At 37.8% G+C, this 24,327-nt stretch overlaps 1 protein-coding gene across 1 annotated transcript; it reads left to right on the top strand.

The window, feature by feature from the left end:
* The first annotated feature begins 253 nt into the window (after nt 1-253).
* LOC139721674 (arylsulfatase B-like) lies at nt 254-24,059 on the top strand. The gene is made up of 7 exons (XM_071633004.1): nt 254-511; nt 12,633-12,819; nt 16,972-17,165; nt 17,742-17,949; nt 20,217-20,466; nt 22,797-22,951; nt 23,794-24,059. The coding sequence occupies exons 1-7, from the start codon at nt 254-256 to the stop codon at nt 24,057-24,059; spliced, it is 1,518 nt and encodes a 505-aa protein (XP_071489105.1).
* The last annotated feature ends 268 nt before the right edge of the window (nt 24,060-24,327 follow it).

Below are 24,327 nucleotides of genomic sequence, written 5' to 3'. Positions count from 1 at the left end.
GAATAGAAATAAGTGACCATGACTCTCTATCTCTTGACCCTCCTTGCTCCAACCAACGGGATGGCAGGGAGGCAATGGATTCTTTAAAATATTACTTCCTGTCAAATACTAAGTTTAGACACACTTTAAAGCAGGAGTGTTGGAGCAGGCGGCGGTGTCTTGTGCTTGAGGCATTAATGGTGCATGATTCAGTGTTGGCATGACGTGTTGAATTTTCAACATCGACCCACCGAACACCTAAGTCGTTTTAACGATGGACGCCGCTAAACGTGTGTTGGAGCCCCTCTTCTTGCTAACTGCCCTTGCGTTCGTGCATTGCAAGTCACCTCCAAATATAGTGTTCATTCTAGCAGACGACCTTGGCTTCCATGATATCGGTTATCATGATAATAATGTCGTCAAAACACCGAACTTAGACGCACTGGCTGGTGCAGGCGTGAAGCTCGAGAATTACTACGTCCAGCCGACATGCACACCAACCAGAAGCCAGCTCATGAGTGGACGATATCAGGTATCGATATCAGCATGTAACATAATTTGATTTATTTCTTAATCCGCCCAAATGCCTGAGACTAAAAGGATGGTGTAAATTAATTTTTAGCTTCGAATGGGGATCAGATCTTTTGCGAGATAATTAGAAATCACTTATTAATATTGAAATAAAAAATAAAGAACATAACATTCTAAGAGGAATTCAATTTTAAGGTTTATCAATTGATGAAAATCCGTTTTGAAACGACTGAGATATCCAAAAGCAAAATAAAACAAAAGTGGTCCTAATAAAAGATGAGTCCCACGTTAATTCATACTATAGGCCTCTTTGTTTTCGGATATCTCAGCCATTTCAAACCAATTGTTATCATAACTTTGAATGCTTCTTTTATTGTACGTGTATGTTCTTTCATATTTTCTGACAAAGAGAGTAAGTTTCTCATTATCTCACTAAAACTCCACCATCCTTTAAAGATGCTAATGATAACAGCTATCGAGTAATTTCATTTTTCAAACTTGAATTATGTTTGTAACGAACAATGCATTCAAAAGCAAGATTCGATATCTTGAGTGAGGCTATAAATTACTCAGTAATTAAGGTGTTTAAATTTTGTAATAATTATGATGTTTAATAATAGGACAGTAGGATGTTTTAAAACATTCATCAGTATCATGTTACGATGTAACTTGTGTGTGAATGTGTTGGTGTAGAGTTTGCCCGTTTTCAAGGGCAAATTCAGCCTTAATTCATACCTAGCATAAAGCAGTTGCCTGAGAGTTTGCCTATGAAAATCACACAAAGAAACTGCACACAAAATTTGCCCACAGAAAATAAATAGGTAACTTCTTTTTTCTTTTTCCTGTTAGAATTATCATTTTCAAGTGTGAGCTTAGACTCGAGTTCAATCTATACGCTCACTTGCTATACAGCTCATCTGATTGATATACCCGTGTTGTTTTTCATTCAAACTGACCGAGCCGCAAGATATTTTCCCGTACTCAATTGAGTCTCTTTTATTCCTTTTTTTCTTTCTTCATCCCTTCACCTGTATGTGAAACATTCTGAAAATGGTTAATGTAATACTCATAAATGTCAAGGGACATTTTACCTAGTTTGTTTTTTTTTTTCTTTTTCCTTCTGTAACCTGATTTCTTAACTGGTGTATTCTAATTCCTATTATATAGTTGAGCAAGGCTGAAGACGCTCTTTGATAATTGTTAATACGTTATTCTGTAATATATGTGGTACCTCGTGTATGGGATTAATGTTACATTGACTCTGTTTCCAACTAAGATGTAGCATTTTCTTTCTTTTTAGTCTCGTACATCACAGACATTCTAGATGTCAAAATCCCCTGAGCTGCACTCGACAGGTGCCCTCGTGGACACAAGCAATGGCAATCACGCTCACCCTGTACTACATAATCCAATAGACACTGCATTCAATTCAATTACTGATGATGATTTTTTCGATACGGTAGGACCTTCTTTGGCAGAAAGAGAAGTAAATATTGATCAAAATAATATGTTTTTCGATAATTGTGTTTCAGATAGTTTTAAAACATCGTCGAAAGAATTCCATTATGACTTTGATATAGAAAACCAATTGCAAAGCCCATCTTCGGAATATCTTACTCTCAACCAGTTTAATAATGTTGTCAAGGAATATGATCACACCATTTTTTCACTCATACATCTTAATATTAGGAGTATTAATAAACATTTTGAGGAACTGAGGTTACTTTTAGATGATCCCATCAGGAAAAAATTTTCGATAATAGGTTTAACCGAAACCTGGCTTTCCAATGATTTAAGTCTTCCTTTCGCCCTCGACGGATATGATTTTGTAGTTAATAACAGGCAAATTAGGGCGGGTGGGGGCGTTGCTTTATATGTTTCACAAAAGTATGATTATATAGTTCGTGAAGAGCTCAACTGTATGACTGAAGTTATTGAATCTCTTTTCATTGAAATTACAGTCCCTGGCAGTAGAAATATAATCATAGGTGTAATGTATAGACCACCCAGTGCGAATATGAAATCATTTTTGGAATATTTTGCGAATCTAATGAAGGATCCAGTTTTTATTCATAAAAAATGTTTCATAATGGGAGATTTTAATATAGATTTACTGAAACAAAATACAATCTCACAAGATTTTATGGAAATATTTCTATCTGCTTCTTTCTTACCTTTGATATCTAAGCCCACGCGTATAGTTAATGAATCCGCCTCCCTTATTGATAATATTTTTTCTAATATTCTGCCGTCTCCTGATTCTCTTATATTACTTTCAGATATTACAGATCACTTCCCCATTTCGACTAGTTTCTTTTTAAATGATATCATTGATAATAAAGCTAGTTCTCTATTTAGACGAAGAATTACACATGAAAATGTAGCCAGTCTGGGTGCTAGTTTAGACAGGACAGACTGGTCGTCTATTTTTGACTCAAATGATGTGAATTTGTCATTTGAATATTTTATGCATATTTTTACTCAACTCTTGGACATTCATATTCCAAAACGAAGAGAAAAGTCATCCAACTATAAAAAGGTACCCAGGTTACCTTGGATTTCTAAGTCACTTTTGCGTTCAATAAATAGAAAGAATAATTTATATTACAAATTTAAAATGAAACCTACTGAGCAATCAAAACTGAAATATACTAGTTATAAAAATACTTTGACGAAAATTATACGTATTGAAAAGAAAAAATATTATACTAAGCAGTTACAATTTTATAAGCATGATATGCAAAATACATGGAAAGTTTTAAAGCAAGCAATGAATATATCAAATAACAAGTCGAATATTACCAAAATTAGATCTGATGATAAAATTCATGAAGATCCTCATTATATTTGTAATATTCTAAATAATCATTTTTCTTCCATTGGGGAAAATCTTGCAAGCAAAATTCCATCTTCAAATAAACATTTTTCTGAATTTTTAGGTCCACCAAATTTAAACTCAATATTTTTTAGTCCAACATATAGTCAGGAGATAATCAATATTGTTTCTGATTTTCGTTCCAAAAAAAGTGCTGGGCACGATGACATCAGTAATTTTTTGCTGAAGGGGGTAATATCTTCAATTGCGGATCCTTTATCTCATATATTCAATTTATCTCTTTTTTATGGTATTGTTCCTGAAAGTATGAAAATAGCAAAAGTCATCCCTTTGTTTAAAAAAGGTGACAAATTAGATGTTAATAATTATAGACCAATTTCTTTGTTATGTACATTGTCCAAAATTCTTGAAAAAATTGTTTACAAAAGAACTCTTACTTTTTTGAAATTCAATAATATACTCTCAAATACTCAGTTTGGTTTTAGAGAAAAACATAGCACCTCACATGCATTATTGAGTTTTGTTGAAAAAGTAGCACATGCTATCGACAAATCTTCACATCTCATAGGTTTGTTCCTGGACTTCTCCAAGGCCTTTGACACCATTAATCATGATATTTTACTTAATAAACTACAACATTACGGAGTCCGTGGGAAGGCCTTGGAGTGGTTCAGGAGCTACCTCTCGAACAGGAAGCAATATGTCTCTTTAAATGGTTGCAATTCACAAATGTTAAATGTTAAATGTGGGGTCCCACAGGGAAGTTTATTAGGTCCGCTTCTGTTTCTTATTTATATGAATGATTTCTGTAAATCATCAGATATTCTTTCTTTCATTCTCTTTGCGGATGATTCAAATTTGTTTTTTTTTCGCATAATAATCCTTTTACCCTAGTAAAGACATTAAATTTTGAATTAGAAAAAGTTGCTCAATGGATAAAAGCTAATAAATTATCTCTCAATCTCCAAAAAACAAAATATATGCTTTTCAGCAACTCCATTGAGGCACTACCTGCTGATATTATTTTTGATGGCACACCACTGGAAAATGTTTCTTATATCAAATTTCTGGGAATAACAGTTGATAATAAGCTTTCATGGAAATTTCATATTGATAGTATATATAAGATTATTTCTCGAAACATCGGTATAATCAATAAGATTAAATTTTGTCTTCTTTTGTCGTCCCTGCTTACATTATATTCATCCTTCATATTGCCTTATTTAAATTACGGTATTCTTGTATGGGGAAATACATATCAAACTCTTTTGGATAAATTACTTCTGCTACAAAAGAAGTCACTGCGTATTATATGTCACACTGCATATTTGTCTCATACTGATCCGTTATTTTTTGAAAATAAAATATTTAAAATTAAAGATTTGTATTTGTTTAATTTAGGACAATTTATGTATAATTACAATAAAAATAATCTTCCATATATATTTGAATCAATGTTTTCAAAAAATCAATCTGTTCATAATTATCCTACAAGGCAATCCAACGAATTTCATTTACCATTTTTTAGGACTTTGCTGGCTCAGCAAACCTTCATCTACGAGGGGCCTAAGTATTGGAACTCACTTCCCAACGACATAATAACAGCACAAACTTTGAATTCTTTTAAGAATAAATTAAAATTCTTTCTGTTGAAATCTTATGATATACAACCAAATTAGCTTCGGTTTCATTCTCTCAATCAAGTCGTTTGTTTGTTTGTTTGTTTGTTTTTACAAGTATTAAGATATCACACAGAAATCATCTTTTAAGGAAAACAATCTGTCTAACATAAGTTTACCTCAGATATTTATTTTATTGTACCAGTAACAGTGAGTCTATTCTCTTTCTCTTTTTTCTTATATCCGTTCCTATGCATTCATACCGGCATATGCACCCAATCAATCGCAATTTCAAACCAGGGAGCGTTGTATTGTTTTGTTATTGCATTTTAATCATGAAGTACAGTATGCTTGTGTCCACGATGGCGCGTGTTGTACCATAGTCTTATTTCCCCCTTTTTTTGTTCTTTTTTTTTCTTCTTCTTTTTTTCCCTTCCTAAGTTAATTTCATGTCAGTTGACATTGGTTTCTTTGACCTTGTGTACGTATTTTTTGAGGGTCCCATACCCTACAAGCTTTGCTTTTTAAGTGGGACCCTCCATTTCCATTCTAATCTTTGTATTAGGTATATACCTTAGAAACGAAATTCTGTTGTTACTCGTGACCATTTGTACGTTTTCTTTGAAATTGTTATAAATTTGTTCTGTAAATGTATTGTATATATTTTTTCTGTTTATTCAATGGAAATGGAAATAAAATTGAATTGAATTGAATTGAATTGATCACTGACTCACCTCAAAAAGGTCTTAATAGTTACTTATTGCTAGCGACAGTGATAATAAGTGAAAGCCTGTGGTCATTCCGCACTGTGCACGTAATCATCCGCAACTATTTTTCTTTTCTTTTCTGAATCTTTATGAACCCCTTCTGGTTTAATAACAGAGTAATGAAGCAACTCGGAATTTCATGGAATGGATGCTCCATGCATGGTGGTTGGTGATAGTTCCTATTCCATACCGCGTCGGTGTTGGAGCTCGGTTTGACGCTGCTGTTTGGGAGTTAGCACAATCACTAGCACTACCAGCAAACTTGAAATCACCCCATTGTGGTACTGGTGTCAGGGGTGTAAAAGCTCAGTGAACACATTCGGCTTGCAGAATATTCTGTAGGCCGAATGTGTTCACTGAGGTTTTACACCCCTGACACCAGTACCACAATGGGTGATTTCAAGTTTGGTGCTAGTGCTGGTGCTAGTGCTAGCTCCTAAGTGGCAGCGTCAAATCGAGCTCCAACGCCGACGGTCAGATTAACGAGGCGATACCGATCAAAATTACTGATCACCAGCACTAGGTGTTGGAATTGCAGCACCACGACCTCCGCTGGAATTGCGCGACGGGACGAAAAAAGTGATGGCGCGTGATTACAGTCAAATATTAAAAGGTGTAGCCAAAAGCGCTTAGTTTTAGACACACAGTGAGGAAGACGGATTAAAATACCACAAATTTCATCCATTTCTCAAGATACAACTATCTTAATTTTGCTCCCAGGCTCAGATTTATGTTACCATGTCTGGAGATTCGTGTTTTTTACGTGGGCGACCACCGAGTGCATTAGCATAGACTTTGCATGTAAAATGTGCATGTTGGAAGTGAACGCGGGTCTCGCACGGCAACGCTAACACCAGCACCGAACTTGAAATGAAGAAAATGATACAGTAATCCATAGGGGTTAGTGTTAGTCAATAGCTGTGTTCAGAAGAGGGCAGTTTTGGTCGGAGTAACTTCGGAGGAAGGGTTGGAGGAAGCTTGGTCTGAGTAACTTTGGAGGATAGGTCGGAGTAGTGCCCGTCTGAACAAGGCCGTGGTAACTTCCTCCGGTCGGAGGAACTTACCACGACCTCTTCCTCCGTCCACATACTTCTGAGTTTTCTCAGGAGTATCTCGCTACCACGACTAGCCGGTCGGAGTAAATTGCCCGTGCGGACAAGCCCTCGGAGTATCTCTGAACTTACATACCCTCAGGCCCCTGGGAGCAACTTTTTTCACAGGGGTGCTGAACCCCTGACCCACCCGTTCGGTTGCCGGACCATATTAGCAGCATTTCAGTATGGGGGGGGGGGGGGGGGGGGGGGGGAGGGATGCATAGGCCATACAAGCACTGTCGACATTTTTTTTATTGGGGGGGGGGGGACAGTGGGAGGTGAAGGGAGGGATAGAGACATTGAAGCGAGGGCGAAAAAGCCCTCTGCCACACAAGGAAACTTTTGCATTTTCAGTGAAATTCAACAATCTTGTAAACACTTTACGTGGTAAATTTGAAATTCTCCAATCAAAACAGAAAGAAAACTATGTTCATTGATGAAATGTTCTTGAACATGGTATCTGTTATCTCTTGATCCGTGAGTGAGTCTTCACTTTGTATAAATCCATACAAGGGGACCTAAAGGGGGAGGGTGTGGGAGGGAGATTTTGAATTTTCAGACCTGAAATTCAGCGTTCTGGTGCACACTTTTGATGAAATTTTTAAAGAAGTATGAGAAATAAATTTTCACAGAAATCAGAATGACCATTAAATCGGGGTATATAATCAGGTATTGTTCCGCTTGTGGGTCATCACTGTTTAATAATCGTATTGAACTTGATGAGGCGGGGATGGGATGGGTAGCCCCCTCCAACACGATGGAGCTTTTGTATTTTTAGAATTGAAATACAATGTACAAAGATCTGATGCAAACTCTTGGTGAAATATCCCAAAACTTTTATCAGAGAAGTGTGTGTGGGTCTTTTCACTTTGTATAAGTCCATAGAAGGGGACCTAAAGGGGGAGGGTGTGGGAGGGGGTATCCCCCTCCCACTCGAGGGAGATTTTGAATTTTCAGACCAGAAATTCAGCGTCCTGGTGCACACTTTTGGTGAAATTTTTAAAGAAGTATGAAAAATAAATAATCACAGAAATGTGAATGACCATTAAATCGGGGTATATAGTCAGCTCTTGATCTGCGTGTGCGTCATCACTGTGTAATTAAATATATATGGCAGTTGATGAGGCAGGGATGGGAGGGGTAGCCCCCTCCCACACAACGGAGCTTCTGCATTTTTAAAATTGAAATACAATGTACAACGATCTGATGCACACTCTTTGTGGAATATCCTGAAATTTGTATCAGACGATAGTAAGTCATCTATGGAGGGAGACCAAGCGAGGGAAGGATGTGATGGGAGGATGTATCCCCCTCCTACATGAGAGAGATTTTGCATCTTTATAGTAATTGCAATTCAAAGATCTGGAATTTCTGTCGCACACTTCTGGTGGAATATGTAAATATCTAACATAGCCATAATCAATGCATGGGGTGGAGGCTAATATACATGTTAGCATATGGGGGAGGGTTTTGGAAGGGGGTGTCCCTTACCCCTCCCATTCGAGAGAGCCTTCGTATTTTGAGGATTGAAATGAAAATAGATTGTTTATACTCAATTATAGTAATTTACGATGGAATATTTGAAAAAACATCAAATAAAGAAGCATAAAGCTACTAAATATAGTGGGGGAATAAAAGTAAACTGAAAGAGGACATCCCCCTTCCGAAATTAAGGAACTTTTGGTGACAGATCTGGTGCGCACTTTTTGATGAAATATTCCGAAAGTGTCAATCTCATAAGTCTATACTAAGTGTATGGAAGTTGGCCTAACGGGGTAGAGTGTGGGAGGGGGTATCCCTCCCACACTATATAGGGACATTTTCCATTTTCAGAATTGAAATTAAACAATATGGTGCACTTTTGGTGAAATATCTGGACAGTTAGCAAGATCGTGGGGATTTTTTTTGGGGGGGGAGGGGGATGGAGAGAGTGGGGGTAAAGTGATGTGTTTGCACAGCCCCCATCCAATATTTTTATTCCACGATTGATGCCATTTAATACGAGGAAACTGTGGCCTTTTTGGAATTCATGCGTCATTTAATATCTCGTAAACAAATTTTTGATGGAATTTGGGAAATTATCAATACCCAAAGTGTACTGCTACAAAGTCTATGGAGGGGAAGTAAGCGGGGAAATGGTTAAGGCCTAAATGAAAGGAGGATTATTATTCCCACACGAGGGAACTTTTGCATTTTTTGGAACTGAAATTACAGATCTTTTCATGACTTTGATGAAATAATCATTCGGAAATATGTCAATCTAAAGATATACTAAATCCATGGGAAAGGATAAAAGGGGGAGGGCTATCCCCGTTCCACACGAGAGAGGTATTGTATTTTCAGAATTGAACTGCAACAATTCCTTGCATAGTTTCGGTAAAATATTTGGACAGTTTTCCATCAAAAAAGCAAGAAAATCTCTGACATTCCGAAAATTATGGGGGGGGGAGGGTAATATCATGGCAACTGCCCCGCACCCCTGCATACAAGGGAGCTTTTAAATACTCTAGAATAGACAGGAAAATATCGTGGGAAGGGGTATTTCCCTCTAACACGACGGAGATTTTGCATTTTCAGAATTGAGTGCTGCACACTTTGGGTAAAAGATTGGGACAGTTTCAAAAAAAAAAATCCACATCTTGGAAATGTTTGCTCCCCCGCCCCCTCCATCGACACTCCCCTGGAGGGGGTACCCTCCCCCTAAATGAAGGAACTTCTGCATTTTTAGAATTGAAATTCAGCAATCTAGTCAGCCCTTCAGGTAGCATATTTGAAAAAAAAAATTCAACAAAAAGTAAGAAAAGTAAATATCCAGGGACAATGGGAATGCTTAAATAGTGCTGTCTGTGCTTATATAAGCTTGTTCTGTGTGGGAGGGGGACACGCCTCCCACGCTATGGAGATTTTGCATTTTCAGAAATGAAATTCAGTGATTTGATGCACACTTTAGGTGGGATATTTGGACAGTTTTCTATAAAAAAGAAACAAACAATTTTCCCTGTAAAAAAAGATAAAAGTTGGGGGTGCAGAAGCACCCCCAACTTTTATTTTTCATAGGGCTGCTACGCCCCCCTGCTCCAAAAGGTCAGGGGTGCTGCAGCACCCCCAGCACCCCCGGCTCCCAGGGGCTTGCATACCCTACGACCTAGGTAAAACTTCCGGGTTAAATCGAAATGTTGACATTTTGCGAGTACACGTGCGCGTGTAGTGCGATTCTAACCTAGTCGATCGTGACAAAGAAGCTATTGCTCGGAAATTTCCATCAACAAGAAAGGAGATGACAAATGTCGCTGGTAAAAACAATTGTATGGTTGACGTGCGCGGCGCTACCACTTCCGGAAGTTACACCGACCCTCCACGGTGATCCCCGCGAAGGCCGTGGTGAATTGGTCGGAGTTTCTTCCCACGACCGTCGTGTGGACACAGGGTCCGTGGTAAGAGAAGTATATTAATTGCTGCGCCATAAGATTTTACTCCGACTAGAAATACGTCTGAACATGGCTATTGGGGAAAAAGCACGTAAATCGCTAACACAAATGGTGGAACTCGGTTCAGCAGACGACATTTAAAGGAGACCTCCGGATAAATAACTTATACTGAAGACAGAGTTTCAGAATTTGTAATAATTGGGATGAAAAAACTTTTGATCCTTAAAGGAGACCTCCGGATAATTTTCAGTTTTTTTCCTTTGAACAACTATAGATTAGTTACACCGAGGACAGAGTTTCAGATTTGTGATAATTGGGATGAAGAATAAGAATATTTTCAAAATTTAGAACAAATTGCAATGAACAAGGATGATGACATGGCAGAGTCACCATGACATTGCTACATTTCTGAAATATGTGAGTCTCCTATGTCATCATCCATGTTCAATTTGTTTAAGGTTTTCCAAAGTACTGTATCTCTGCTCAAGAACTGCAATAAATTACACAAATCTATATATACATGGAGTTGTCGATTTATGTACTTCAACATGATGTGAAATTATGAATATCGTCTGGAATGCCCCTTTAACACCGAGCCGAGCACCAACAACCGGAAATACGTCATAATTTTGAGGTCAATTCCTAACACGAATGGCATCCACTGTCTGAGGCACCACACCACTAACCATCATCCAGTTGCTGAACAGGCTTTGATGAGAAGCAGCGTAGAAGTAGAAGTAGAACACCGACGTGATTTCAAGTTCGGTTTTATCGCCGGTGCTAGTGCTCAGACCACACTAGCACTAGCACCGAACTTGAAATCACTCAATGTCTGTTGGAGAACGGGCACAGCTCTGCCTCATTCTTAGGTATAGACTAGACCTAGGCCTAATTACAGATTTCCCGTCCAGTTTTGCATTTAGTGCACGAAAGAGTATATAGGTCATCCAATATTACCATGGTTTAACCAAAAATAAAAAATAGTAAATTTCAGTCAAAAAATCACATAAGGCAGTCAAAAAGATAAATGGTCATTCGAACTCGCCACAGAAATTAAAATGTGCAAAGGCGTCGTTCCTATTGGTCATATTACGTGTATTCAGGTTAAGCACGGAAGGATATGTGAATACAATAATAGAGCATTCAATTTCGCCAAAAAGTTTTCGTGTTCAAAACTGAATACAGTATAGTGTATATTTAGCGCCATATTTACATGAATGCAGTATTACGTACATTAAAAAAAATGCTTACATGTATTGTGATAGCTGATTCATAGATTTGGTTCTTTACAAATGTTACTGAAAGGGATGGAATAGTTTTGGTTAAGATGGGGAATTCAGATTGCAACTTTTTGCGCGATTATTAGAAAACAAAAATTAAATATTTCAGAGCATACAATTCCGAAAGGAATCCAAAGCTTATTTGATGAAAATCGGTTTTGAAATGGCTAAGATGTTCAAAAACAAAATAAGACATGAAGTGGTCATTTTAAACGATCCACTTCGCGAAGAGTTCTCGACGTCCCACCAGTGATAGTCCACTGGTATCTGGACTACACCAGTGACCGCGGCTATTGTTTATTGCCAGCGAAATTCAAGGGAGCCTGCACGTCTCCGTGGGTCATACCAGGGATGAGATGGAGTTGCAACTCTTCGTAACTCATGCAAACACATGTTTGGGTTGAAGGCGTTACAATGGGATGTCTAGCATTCCACTACGCTTTTAAGTCATGCTCGACACCGCTCTAGTTGCAAGACGAAGTTTGGAGACGAAGAACGCATTTCACCTTTCGTTGAATTACAAGCTTTATTTCACTGTAAATATTTAAATGAAATACTCGAAATGATTTAGAATAGTTTAGGAAAGAATGCAATATCATAAACATGTATTTCTAGTTTCTCCGTAATGCGCAATCGAAATGAAATGAAAATTAGGCCCTCTAAAAAACATAATATTTTTCTATAATGCGCACATTTGCGCATATTAGTTTTCTATTTTTTAATCTGGGATATTTTGATCTTTCAAAATAGTACTCCGCTAAAGCGTGTTCAAGCGTGCTTTTAAACTTTTTGCTTTTGAAAATTGTCAGTTTTACACTGCATTTTGATTCGCTGCTCAAATTCAAGGTACACAAATTCATTGTGGCCATCACATTGAAAGAGAGCGAATGAGAGCGCTAGTCCCGATTCTTGATGCTCTTGTCAAAGCACCTGGTTTCCACCTGGCGGTGCCGCGCATGACCTCAAAGGAGAGCAGGAGTTGTCTCTCCTTCTCTAGCACCTCCCTTTTCATACTGTACAGCAGAAAACCAAAAAGCTTGAGTGTGTAAATGAATCACAGTAACAAATGTTTTAAATTCTTTGCAATTCTTATAACAGATTCACACTGGTCTACAGCACGGGATCATATGGTCGGCTCAACCAAACTGCCTTCCGTTAGAAGACCCCACCGTCGCCGAAAAACTGCAGGAAGCGGGCTACGCCACTCACGTGGTCGGAAAATGGCACCTGGGGTTTTACAAGCGGGCATGCTGGCCTACCAATCGAGGCTTCAATTCATTTTTTGGTAAACACAGCTGTCACCATAGATGGCAATAATTTGCATTAACGTACCTTCGGAATAACGAACCTATGGAATAACAAACTGTAACCCTTGTATGAACCGCTTTTCCACCTTGGTATAACGTGAGGCAACGTCAACACGAGTAAGAAAGGTAGCAACTTTGGTCCAACGGCAATCTTTCACTGTTGAGCTAACGTTATCGCGACGGCTAAAAGACGTTTAGTCATCGCAAGGAGATCTCAAGAGTTGGAGTTCAAACCGCATGGCTGTAATTATTCAAACAGTTGTCAATAATACCAACATGTAGAAAAGAATTCCAGAGGTGCATTCTGTGCCTTTGCTGATGAGTTAGATGCCGTCTTCTTTCTGAGCAATCTGAAGATTCATTTTGAATGTAAACATAATGCGGACTATATTTTGCGTGTTTATCAAAACGCAATGAAATTTCACTTCATGATAAAGCATATATTGATATATAGCTAAGGTAATAATAATGGCAGGGCCCTCTGGTAGAGCAGTTTCGACACTGAAGAGGTTATCCTTGGTAAATAAGACATTATTATTGTTATTATATAAAACAAAAGTCAATTCTGTCGAGAAATAAACATGTTTATTTATCAAACAAAATTAAATTTTACTTCAGGATAAAGCAACACTGAAGAGGCTATATACCCTGGGTAAAGACATTATTATTATTATTATTGTTATTATTATTATCATATAAAACAAAATTCAATCCTGTCCAAAAATTAGTGCAAAAGTGTAAACAGAACAGTTTAATCATGTGAAAGTGCTGTTGAAAACTGTACCATCCTGAAAAACCTGATTTACAACTTTTAATTCCCACAAATAAATCCAATTTGGACTAATCTTTAAGTATAATAATTTATTGATAGATATATCAAATTAGTGCCCCGGCATGCCTAGTCGAGTAATTTTCATTTTCATTTCAGCATTTTTTTTTTTTTGGCCCATTTTATATTCTCGCATTCCCGTGTCTTTTACCATTAGGCCTATACAAACCTATCTTTTATAAGTAGGGATTGCGAAAAGTTATAAACCATCACAAATACATAATCATCTTCCGTAGAAAGTGGATGGTGCCTATACAGTGAGACAGGGGTCAATTGTCTTGCTATCTGCGCGGCAAATCCAGTTTGGTACATGCTTAAAATATTTTCCAGTGGCGGCATCGAACATTTAGCAAAGTAAATAAGACGTTTGTGACTCCCTTCTCTTGAACCTCCTGGGTCATCTTCACGTTTCTGAAGTTAGACCAGCGTACAAGCATGTGTTGGACCAACGCGTTGGCCCTACGTTGCAACATAGGGCCAACATAGTACTAGGTGTTATGTATTATCTATAAGGAGATCAAGTCACCTGAAGACCAATGTAGACTCCAACAGGATCTAAATGATGTCATTGCCTGGGAAAAGAAATGGGAAATGAATTTCAACAAATCCAAATGTTACTCTATGAGTGTTACACACAAACGCAAACCTCCCAAGTTCACATACAAGATGAAAGATATGCCCCTTGCTGAAATGGAACACTACTCATATCTGGGAGTTGAGATATCTAAAGATCTTACCTGGTCGCGTCATATACACAAAATATGCAACAAGGCAAACAGCATGCTGGGGCTCTTGAGAAGAAACATTCACTGCTGTCTTCCTGAAGTTAAGTCAATTGCTTATAAATCACTGGTACGCCCAAGATTGGAATACTGCCATGCCATCTAGGATCCTTACCACAAGGTACACATATCATCAATTGAAAAAATCCAAAATAGAGCTGCACGATTTGTAACCAGCAATTACAACAGAGAAACCAGCTCGTCTTCCCTGGTCCAAAGACTTGGATGGGAGACCCTTGAAGACCGTCGTATTAGAGCCAGACTTACAACCATCTACAAAGAAACCCATGGACTGATCCCAAACAATGTAGAGAAATTCACCCACAAAGGAAACTATCATACTCGTCGACTTCATGGAGAATTTTCCTATGAGAGGCCTAAATTCAGTAAGGATTTCAGTAAGTATTCCCTCTACACTCGCACTATTCCAGAGTGGAATCTACTACCAGATAGTGTGAAAACGGCCCACAACCTTGACAAGTTTAAAGCAGATCTATTAAATATAGATGTGTTTAGCATAACCCAAAAAGCACACTTCAAGATTTAATTGTTGCTGCTGCAAATGACCTCGACCACTGTACCGTGATAGCCCACCAGGGCGTTGTGTGCAGTATACAACCAGAACCAGAACCAGAAAAACATTTCCCACTTTTGATGCTGAATAGTTTGAAAACTATATATCAGATAAAACTGTAATTGATATGAGTAACAGGTGAATAATGTACAGTTTAGTTGGATGTGATTTGAATATGTAAACCTATATCAATTTCATGAAATCCATGATTAATTTCAAAGTTAAGTTCCAGATTTTGGTCAAATTGTAACCCTTTGTACAAAACCTGAACTTTACAGGAATTTATGATTTGTAAGTGAGTGTGTACTTACAATGACCCTATAAGCTCTGCTCCAAGGCACATGAATGCTTCATTAATTATTCATGAGGGAATGCCCTGGGCACTGCTAGTCTAAATTCATGGCAAAGGTTGAAATGCGTGCACATGAAAAAAGTAAGCACATGTTTCCATGTGCTTGCATACACTACATTTCAGGATGAATAAAGACTAGCTGTGATAGTGGAATTTCTCATGAATATGAAATAGAGCATCCGAACACTGGCCATTGTTCAGGACCATTGTCTGGGTGTCAACTACACACTCCCATACACACCAATTGACTTCCGTGCAAAGTTAAGGTTTTGTACAGAGGGTTGAAAATAGAGCACAACCTGAAACCTAACTGACAAATATAAATGTTTAATTTAATGAAACTGAATCATACTTTCATTTTATAATTGCCTCCAACCAAATTGTACACTACTCAGCTATTGCTCATATCAATGTCAGTGTTACCTGATGTATAGCTTTTGAACTATTAAGGATCAAAAACGTTTTTTGTAACACCTATATATAGCTATACAGGTTGTCATGACCAATGACCAATGACAATAGGCGTTTTCACATCAGCCCGATAAAAATCCAAGCTGGAGATATTTTTTTATGTCCCAAGTCAGGAAAATAGCTCGCTATTTCGAAACATCGGGCTGATGTGAAAACGCCTATCGAGACCATTTCAAAAGAGAGGAAGTTTACAGAATGAGAGAGCTGTTTATCAGGAAAGCAGTTCATTCGATGATTTGACAAAACTGAGTAAGCCTAAGGACTGTTCAGTAATGGTTGAGGTGGGGATTCATGTTCTGAACATTCTTAAGTGAGATAATGAGAAACTTATGAAATATGAAAGAGCATGTATAATTTTAAGAAGGATTCAACGTTTATTTGATGAAAATTGGTTTTCAAGTGGCTGAGATGTCCAAAAATGTGATGTCCAAAAAAGTGATAATAATAAAAGGCGACAGGCCACGCCTTTTATTATGATCTCTTTGTTTTACCTTATTTTTGGATATCTCAGCCATTTCAAAGCCAATTTTCATCAAATAAACTTTTGATACCCCTTAGAATTGCATGCTCATTGACATCACATAGAGTGGTTTTTGAATATCTCGCAAAACGTTAAAAGCTAAATCCTCACCTCCACCAGCACTGTACACACCCTTTAAATTATGACTGGAGAATATAAGCATTGTCATGTCTTCAAGCAGTGTCTATAATGTATGTAATACACGTAGGAGTCGAGACACAGTTCCTTTGATGATATTTTTTTCCTTCTGCTTTCTGATTACTTACCGTGTGTTTACCCTAAACGTTCTATGTGGTGTTCTTTGAAAAATATTGAATAAGAGCCCGAAACCATGCTTTGTGTCTGCAAAACTAAAATAAATTCAATATTGCCGGTACAGCGGGTATTGATAAATAACAGTATCTTATTGTTCTTGTTTCATGTCATTTTACTCTGCATTCTGCTTTCGAAGTGTTATAAAGATTATATGTGTATAGAAAAACTGTTTAACGTCTTCTTCTTCTTCTTTTTGTACCAACACTTCTTCTGCAAGTTTGGAAATTAGTACTTAATATTCCGGATTTGTCAGGGTAAATATTGTTTAATTTCGGATATTAATCCAGGATTTTTAGGAGGAAATCAAGGTTACAGCAACCACATAAGTCGTGGTGGAGGTCCATATAGGTTCGCAAAAAACTGGCAAGGACTCGACCTGAGGGACAATCTCCAGCCAGCCAAGAATTATTCAGGGATCTACTCAACACATCTCTTTGCCATGCGAGCCCAAGATGTCATCAGGCAACATGATAGAAGTATGGTGAGTGCCTTCCACTGAACACGCACCTCTACGTTAAAGAAGTTTGTGTATGATTCAATTCTGGTTTACATCAATACATTATCAGCGTGCCACAGGTGTACACATTCCTACTTGCGAAAGCCAACTCAAATGTGCTGCAAACATTTTACGTATACCTTTGCTTTAGAACTGCAATTCAAACATAAGAAGTCAATGAAAATCATTGTGTGACAAACGTATCTCATAGTTCATCCAATTAATAACCATATTCTACGTTTATTTTTGTATTTTTACTGTCTTAAAGATGTCTGTGTTCTCATGACGGGTCGCAAAATGATATATATTATATATATATATATATATATATATATATATATATATATATATATATATATATATCATTTCATAAAATGCATTTCTGGGATGTATTTAATCATTGCCTGATGATTGCCCCTAAATGAAGGTGGCATGAAACTCCGAGTAGCAATAAAATACAGATGAACCTGCTGTCAACCGAGAGAACTTGTTCCAATACTTCTATATATACATTATATTTAATAATAATCCTTTTTTTCAAATCTAAATTCCATCTTACAGCCACTCTTTCTGTATGTACCGTTCCAAGCTGTCCACGGTCCCCTAAAAGTGCCGAAAAAGTATGAACAGCAGTACGCAAATGTGTCCATCAGAAGTCGACGTGTTTATGCTGGAATGACAACTTGTATGGACGAGGCTGTCGGTAACATTACCAGCACCCTAAAAGAGCAAGGCCTTTGGAACAATACAGTTCTTGTTTTCTCAACGGGTAATGTACATACTTTCTGAATAACATTTTACAGTGGAACCTCGTTGTAAGAGGTCGAAATATATAACAACGTTCTCTTGTAACAGGGAAATTTTATTTATCCCAACTCTTGTGTTTGTACCAATCAATGAGAACGTACTTTCTCGTTGTACAGTCCGACCTCTCCTATCCGGACATGACGGGGCCGGCGCTCATCCGGATATGGGAGACTCAATGTTTAAAGGGAAAGTAAACCCAAAGAGCAATGTGGATTGAGTGAAAGCAGTAATATTAGTAAAACACATCAGTGAAAATTTGAGGAAAATCGGGCAATCGATGCAAAAGTTATGAATTTTTAAAGTTTTGGTGTTGCAACTGCTGGGTAAGGAGACTACTAGAGGTTATGACGCATGAGTGGACTACAATATAAAGAAAATAAAAGGGGAATTCAATGAAAATTTATTTTTCATGAAAATTACACATTCCATCAAATTGATACTGACATATGTTAGGGGTAGCACTTATTCCCCCTGTTTTCTGAAAGCTGTTAGTCAAGAACTTTTTCATTTTGCTGGAAAAGTGAAATTTTGTGGAATTCCTTTTATATTTTCTTTATATTGTGGTCCTCTCATACGTCATAACCTCTATTAGTCTCCTCATCCAGCGGTTCCAACACCAAAACTTTAAAAATTCATAACTTTTGCATCGATTGTCCGATTTTCCTCAAACTTTCACTTATGTGTTCTACTTATGTTACTGCTTTTACTCAATCCACATTGCTCTTTGGGTTTGTGTTCCCTTTAATTTACGCAGCTGTCTACCCAATGGTGGCCACATGTAGGCCTATAACATACAATTTTGCGTGAACATGTCACGTCCTTTTCTGATAATTTGCTCAATGAACGATCGCTTGTACAGAGCCCTGATTGAATGAAAAGTTTTCTATGTTCTTGCTGTGATTTGGGGGAATCAATGTCTGAATACATGTTATAAGATGAAACTTTGATGTGAATTATAATCATGTGAACTATGTTTGGAATATACATGTGTAGTATGTGATTCATATGAGTTTTGCGGGAATTTTGGAGTTTGGAATCACCCGTTTTTCCGTAATCATGGTAATTGTTAGATCGGAGAGGTCGGACTGTATTGAGATTCCGCAGTAGCTCAATCCCTTGTATAATGATAAACGGCTTGTTGATACTGTGCTCACCGGGTATCAGAAAACAAAGCTGCGTAAAGCATGAATCCATTTGTGATGGATCAAACAACACAAAGAAAAAGGGCAGATTGAAAGACTCGTGTGTACACCTGATATAAGTTTTTTCTTTCTTCGAACCTGGTAAAAGTCGTCATGCACTCTCTATATTCAGAAGTCAAATCTATATCTGGATGAGGATAAGTCGTAGTAGACGGAATATTCCATCTGCATGAGGTATACACTATAGTAATCAACATATTAAGTGTTCTTCCTTTTCATCATGGAATTTTCTTTGACTTACAAAATGTTGGCCTGAACCGAGCTCATTATGTCTTGTTTCCATAACCTTATGCGAGGGATTGCAGCAATAGAGAGGATAGTATAGAAGAAAGAGATAAAAAAGGAAGTCGACAATGATCTCCAAATTGATAATGCCGGCTTTTTCGGGAAATATAGATTACTATAGTAGTATGTCCCTGGTTAGAATTAGGTTGCTTAAGTTACAGGGTTGCGTTGGTTTGAGTTTGTAAGAGAACAAACCAGAAGCTAAATGTCTCTTTTCAAAGCAATAAGTGCAAAAGAGATATTTTTTCTTTTATTTTAAAGGAATAGAAATCCACTAAATATTAAGCGCCTAGCACCTCCTTGGTTACAGCAAATTTCGAGGAGTGTGTCCAGTCTGCATAACATCAGACTGACTAACGTACTGACAAGAACTGACCAATAATTGAAAGAGAATCAGAATCTTGGATCTCTTAAAAAGAGTTGCCAATTTCAAAACCAGTCATAGATATAAGACACGCTAAAGTTCTGCAACCAGAATAATGTATGGTATAGGCCTATCACTTACTTTGGGCTGGTATATGTAAAAGACAATGAACGAAAGAATACTAGTAACTGATCAACTCTGCCACATGAAAAATTTACGATGTATATCAAAAATTGTGATTAAAGAGATTGTTATTACTAATCCGCAAACATTTTGTTTTTCGGACTTGATGGGTCTCTGGAAAGCATCTGATCCAAGCAGGGAGGTGAGACAAGTGACAATAACAGAATGGCTTTATAACTTGTGTCATTTTAATAGACAATGGCGGAGATACCAACAAGGGTAGCAGCAACTGGCCCCTGCGTGGGGGGAAGGGTTCCCACTTTGAAGGCGGAATCCGTGCTGTAGGCTTTGTGTCCAGCCCCTTACTGCCGGCCGACGTGAGAGGCACCATCAGCAGGGAGTTGATCCATGTGAGTGACTGGTTCCCAACTCTAGTCCAAGGATTGGCAGGGCATAGCCTGAATGGCACGAACTTGGATGGATTCAACGTGTGGAATACTATAAGGTATACATGAACTCTATTTTGCCCATATTTTATAGTTGTTTTTCAAACGATTTGTTGAGCTCAACAGCGCTTTATTACACATTATCAGTGCGGTATCTGGAGTTAGAGTAGTATTCTAAATCCCTGAATTTAATAACAACGCTAAATGTAATATCAACCCTAAATACCAGGCATTTTAACCTTAAATGAAATAAGTGTACAAAAAAAGCTGCTGAAAACTGCATATCCAAAAAAGGCGAGCCAATGGAGTAAAATGGAGTCAAAAGGGCCTGAGCTTTCGATCCTTTATAGCAGAATCTTCGTCAGAGGCAACCAGTTTGTCATTTTGCGTCTGACAAGATTCTGCTAGGATCGAAAGCACAGGCCCTTTTGAATCCATCTTAAATGAAAGACACGTACTGTAGAACCTATACCATAAATTTATTCTTCAGTTCAAACCATTCATGGGATACTTCATGGTATTATAACTCACGGGTGCGTACAATATTCTAGCTGTACTGACACCTTGCTGACTAGCACATCAGTTACATGTGATTGATCCTTTTACCGTTCACCATCCCTGCTGAAATGAACACATTGTCCCACAGTGTGTTCACACAGTCGACTGTGTGAAAATTTCTTTGTGTAAATGCTCGAATTTAACAGTGTAAAGGTTATTTCACACTGTTGTGAAATTTTCCACGGGGTATTCACATGGTGATGTTCTGTTTCACTGTAAATTGATGATTCACAATGTAATCAGGCTATTAAAATGTTTGAGTTCAACAGTGTGAAGAGATTTCACTCTCAACTGTGTTTAAAAAATGTGTTTCACATTGTGTTTTACATTGTTTTTCACATTGTGAGACATTGTGTTCCTTCCAACAGGGATAGACGATCGCTTTCAACTCGACTTGACTTCACTAACAGCCATGATCGAAGTAGGCCTTATTGTAGAGAAAATTAAATGCGTTGTTCAAATCAAAGTTCCATTTTTACTATGACAGGAAAGTGTATTAGTTCAGTGTCACCTTTACTACGCACCGAATTATACTCGCATTATCTAAAGACTGTCTAAAGTGTTCACACAGCATATGTCCTACGTAAGTTGCCTATCACATGGCAAACTGCGATATTCATCACGTTCATAAATAAACGTCAACCAGCTACCTTATTGCTTCCCATTTAGCTTGTTCGAACCAAGATACAAGATTAAAGATTCATATTTGACCGCCATGCTCTGTGTAAGTTTTATCTTTTTGTACATTCAAGCTGTATATCATTTATTATTTTAGTTTGTTATGTTTGATGCATTCTTGTTCATTAAAAATACAAATTGGAATGTGACCTCTAATCACACATGGAAAAAGCCTGCTATTATAATGTACTGTTGTATATATATATATATATATATATATATACTTTTTTTTTTTGGGGGGGGGCAATATATACACAAAATCGGCATGGTCTGTATATTGCTATGTACAACTAGATATCCTTGATTTGTTACTTTGTGTGTTTTATATCAATACTTGTTGCCTTGTTAATATGTTGCAGGGCCCCCTAAAATAAGTGGATATAAACCACTGACGGGGCCACCTTGTCTTCAGAGTACTGATTAAAGATATAATAATAATACACTATGATGGCACCTTGTGTTTTAAGTGAGTTATCTAGATGTTAGTGGGGAGAAATGTATGACGTTTACGGTGGATGTGTATATCCGGGGTTGAATTGCATTATTCTGAGTTGTCTCCTGTTTTAACATTCAGGATTAAGATAGGGTTGGCATGGTGATTACATTTAGGGTGAAAATGCATAACATCTAGGGTGAGGATGTTTTACCACTGAGGTTTCATATTTTGCGTAATCATATTTAGAGAGGATACAGCTCCAACTCCAGATGCAGTCCTGAGTGATATTGTGTTGTAAAGTGCTTTTGAGATCCACAAAGGGTTTGGAAAGCAACAATCCATGGAAATTAAGGTACATGTATTTCAGATCATATCAATATGAATTCAAGTCAGTCATTATTGTTTTGCATGTCCCCAACGTTTAGAACATTCATTTTGCAAATTTGTTGCCAAAACATAATCCCACCATGATAGGATATGTTTATCATCATACTGGAGATAATTATATTCAGGGCCCTACGCTACAACATGATAAACATAATCTTAATGACGGTGTATGAAAAACTTTTCACTATGCACCTATACAATGAACACTCTTCTTGGAACTCGATATGTGTTATAAGATTTATTCATGCCAATTTGCACATTCATCATGATCATTGTGTCATTGTTTCACTTATTATCTATATTTGAATCAATTCTGTGTTGAATCAACAGCAGCAGACTCCCTTCACCTAGGGAAGAACTGGTATATAACATCGACCCCATGGGGCACCGGCCGGAGGTGTGCAACGACACAAGGTCGAAGTTCAGCACGTACATCAGAGCAGCTATCCGATACAAAGACTGGAAACTAATTACTGGATATCCAGGTACATAAGGACATGGTTATTCGTCTATTAGTGATCGCGGATTCTGATTGGTCACGTCACTAAAGGCATTTATCCTGTATTTCGTTAAAATGAGGATATCGCCCTGATGTATTTCGTGTTCTGAAATGTGCCTTCATGCAGTGAATGTATAGACTGTCTTTGTATAGAATATTACAATTCATCGATGTTTATTATCCTACAGGCTAGTGAAGGTAGCATTTCATTTTGGCCTGGTCTCTCCCTTTGACCTAGTTAGGCAGGACTTCACTAGTTGTTGCTATAGAAAGAAATGTTAGAGCCTCGGACAAGCTTTGTGGTCGCTTTGTGGTGTTCCGTACACATATTTATTTATCTATTTACCTCATGTTATTTCACATTCCATCATTCTATAAGTGAAAAATAAGTGCATTGAGCAAAGAAAATGTTCTTTGCTCGTTTTGTTTTACTTATAAATCATATACATTTCTGGTCAATTTCCCTTTGTTTGCATTTAATTCTTAATTTTGTGAACGAAAAAGGTATAACAACATTATTTTCTAGTTGATTATACAACAACCTTGATGAACCAAACATACATGGAATTCGAGTAGGCCTACATTACTGAGACGGCAAATTAACAATCTGGTTGAGCATTTGTGCACAAAGTAGTTGCCCCAATTCGTGGAGAAAACAGGAGCTACTGCACACTTCTGAACAATTTACATGTTCCTATTCATTTATCTGCTACAGGTTATTTCACAAGTCTTTACTTGGTCATCGAAAAAGTGTAACATGATATATTGATTTCCAGTTGATTGTAAAACAACCACCTCATTCCCACTGAAAGATGGAATCTGCTGCAGGAAGCTCGAGATGGATACCCCCAGCAGAGTCGGGCTTGGCACCCATTATCCCGGACACTCCAAAGGGAAAATGTGTCTGGCTCTTCAACATTACAGATGACCCCAGCGAACGCCTTGACCGCTCTAGCGAGCAGGTAGAGGTTGTCGACTTTCTCCTAGGGCGACTGCAGCATTACCAGGAGACTGCCGTCCCGGTGCGATTTCCAGATGGCGACCCGGACGCCAACCCCGCCCTGCATGATAACGTTTGGGACAGCTGGGAGTGACCTCACTTTAATCATTGAGGTAGACAGGTCCATTAAAGTAGAGGTATCATTTAGTACAGAAGACATCACGTGAGGCTGATATGCCATTGAGGGAGAGATGTCACACACCCTGTCATATTCTATTAATAGGTCTCCACCGAGGCTGACATGATTAGTTGTTTTTTTCATTAAACCTAACGGGCCACTTCTGATTTAATCTATATATTGGCACGAATTGATACTTTATTAATTGACATGCAACCTGATATCTACTAAATACATGTGCACA

The sequence above is a fragment of the Diadema antillarum genome, unplaced genomic scaffold (assembly GCF_040938485.1).
Source record: "Diadema antillarum isolate AM-2024a unplaced genomic scaffold, OU_Dant_1.0 scf00000147, whole genome shotgun sequence".
In the NCBI taxonomy this organism is placed as follows: domain Eukaryota; kingdom Metazoa; phylum Echinodermata; class Echinoidea; order Diadematoida; family Diadematidae; genus Diadema; species Diadema antillarum.
Note: the sequence above shows the minus strand (reverse complement) of the source record. Positions and strands in the feature narration are given on the sequence as shown.

Excerpts from the sequence above, each read along its gene's own strand:
- LOC139721674 (XM_071633004.1), top strand. The coding sequence starts at position 254 with ATGGACGCCGCTAAACGTGTGTTGGAGCCCCTCTTCTTGCTAACTGCC. Across the intron at positions 512-12,632 it reads TCATGAGTGGACGATATCAG|ATTCACACTGGTCTACAGCA; the intron begins GTATCGATATCA and ends TTCTTATAACAG. Across the intron at positions 17,950-20,216 it reads AGTTCTTGTTTTCTCAACGG|ACAATGGCGGAGATACCAAC; the intron begins GTAATGTACATA and ends TCATTTTAATAG.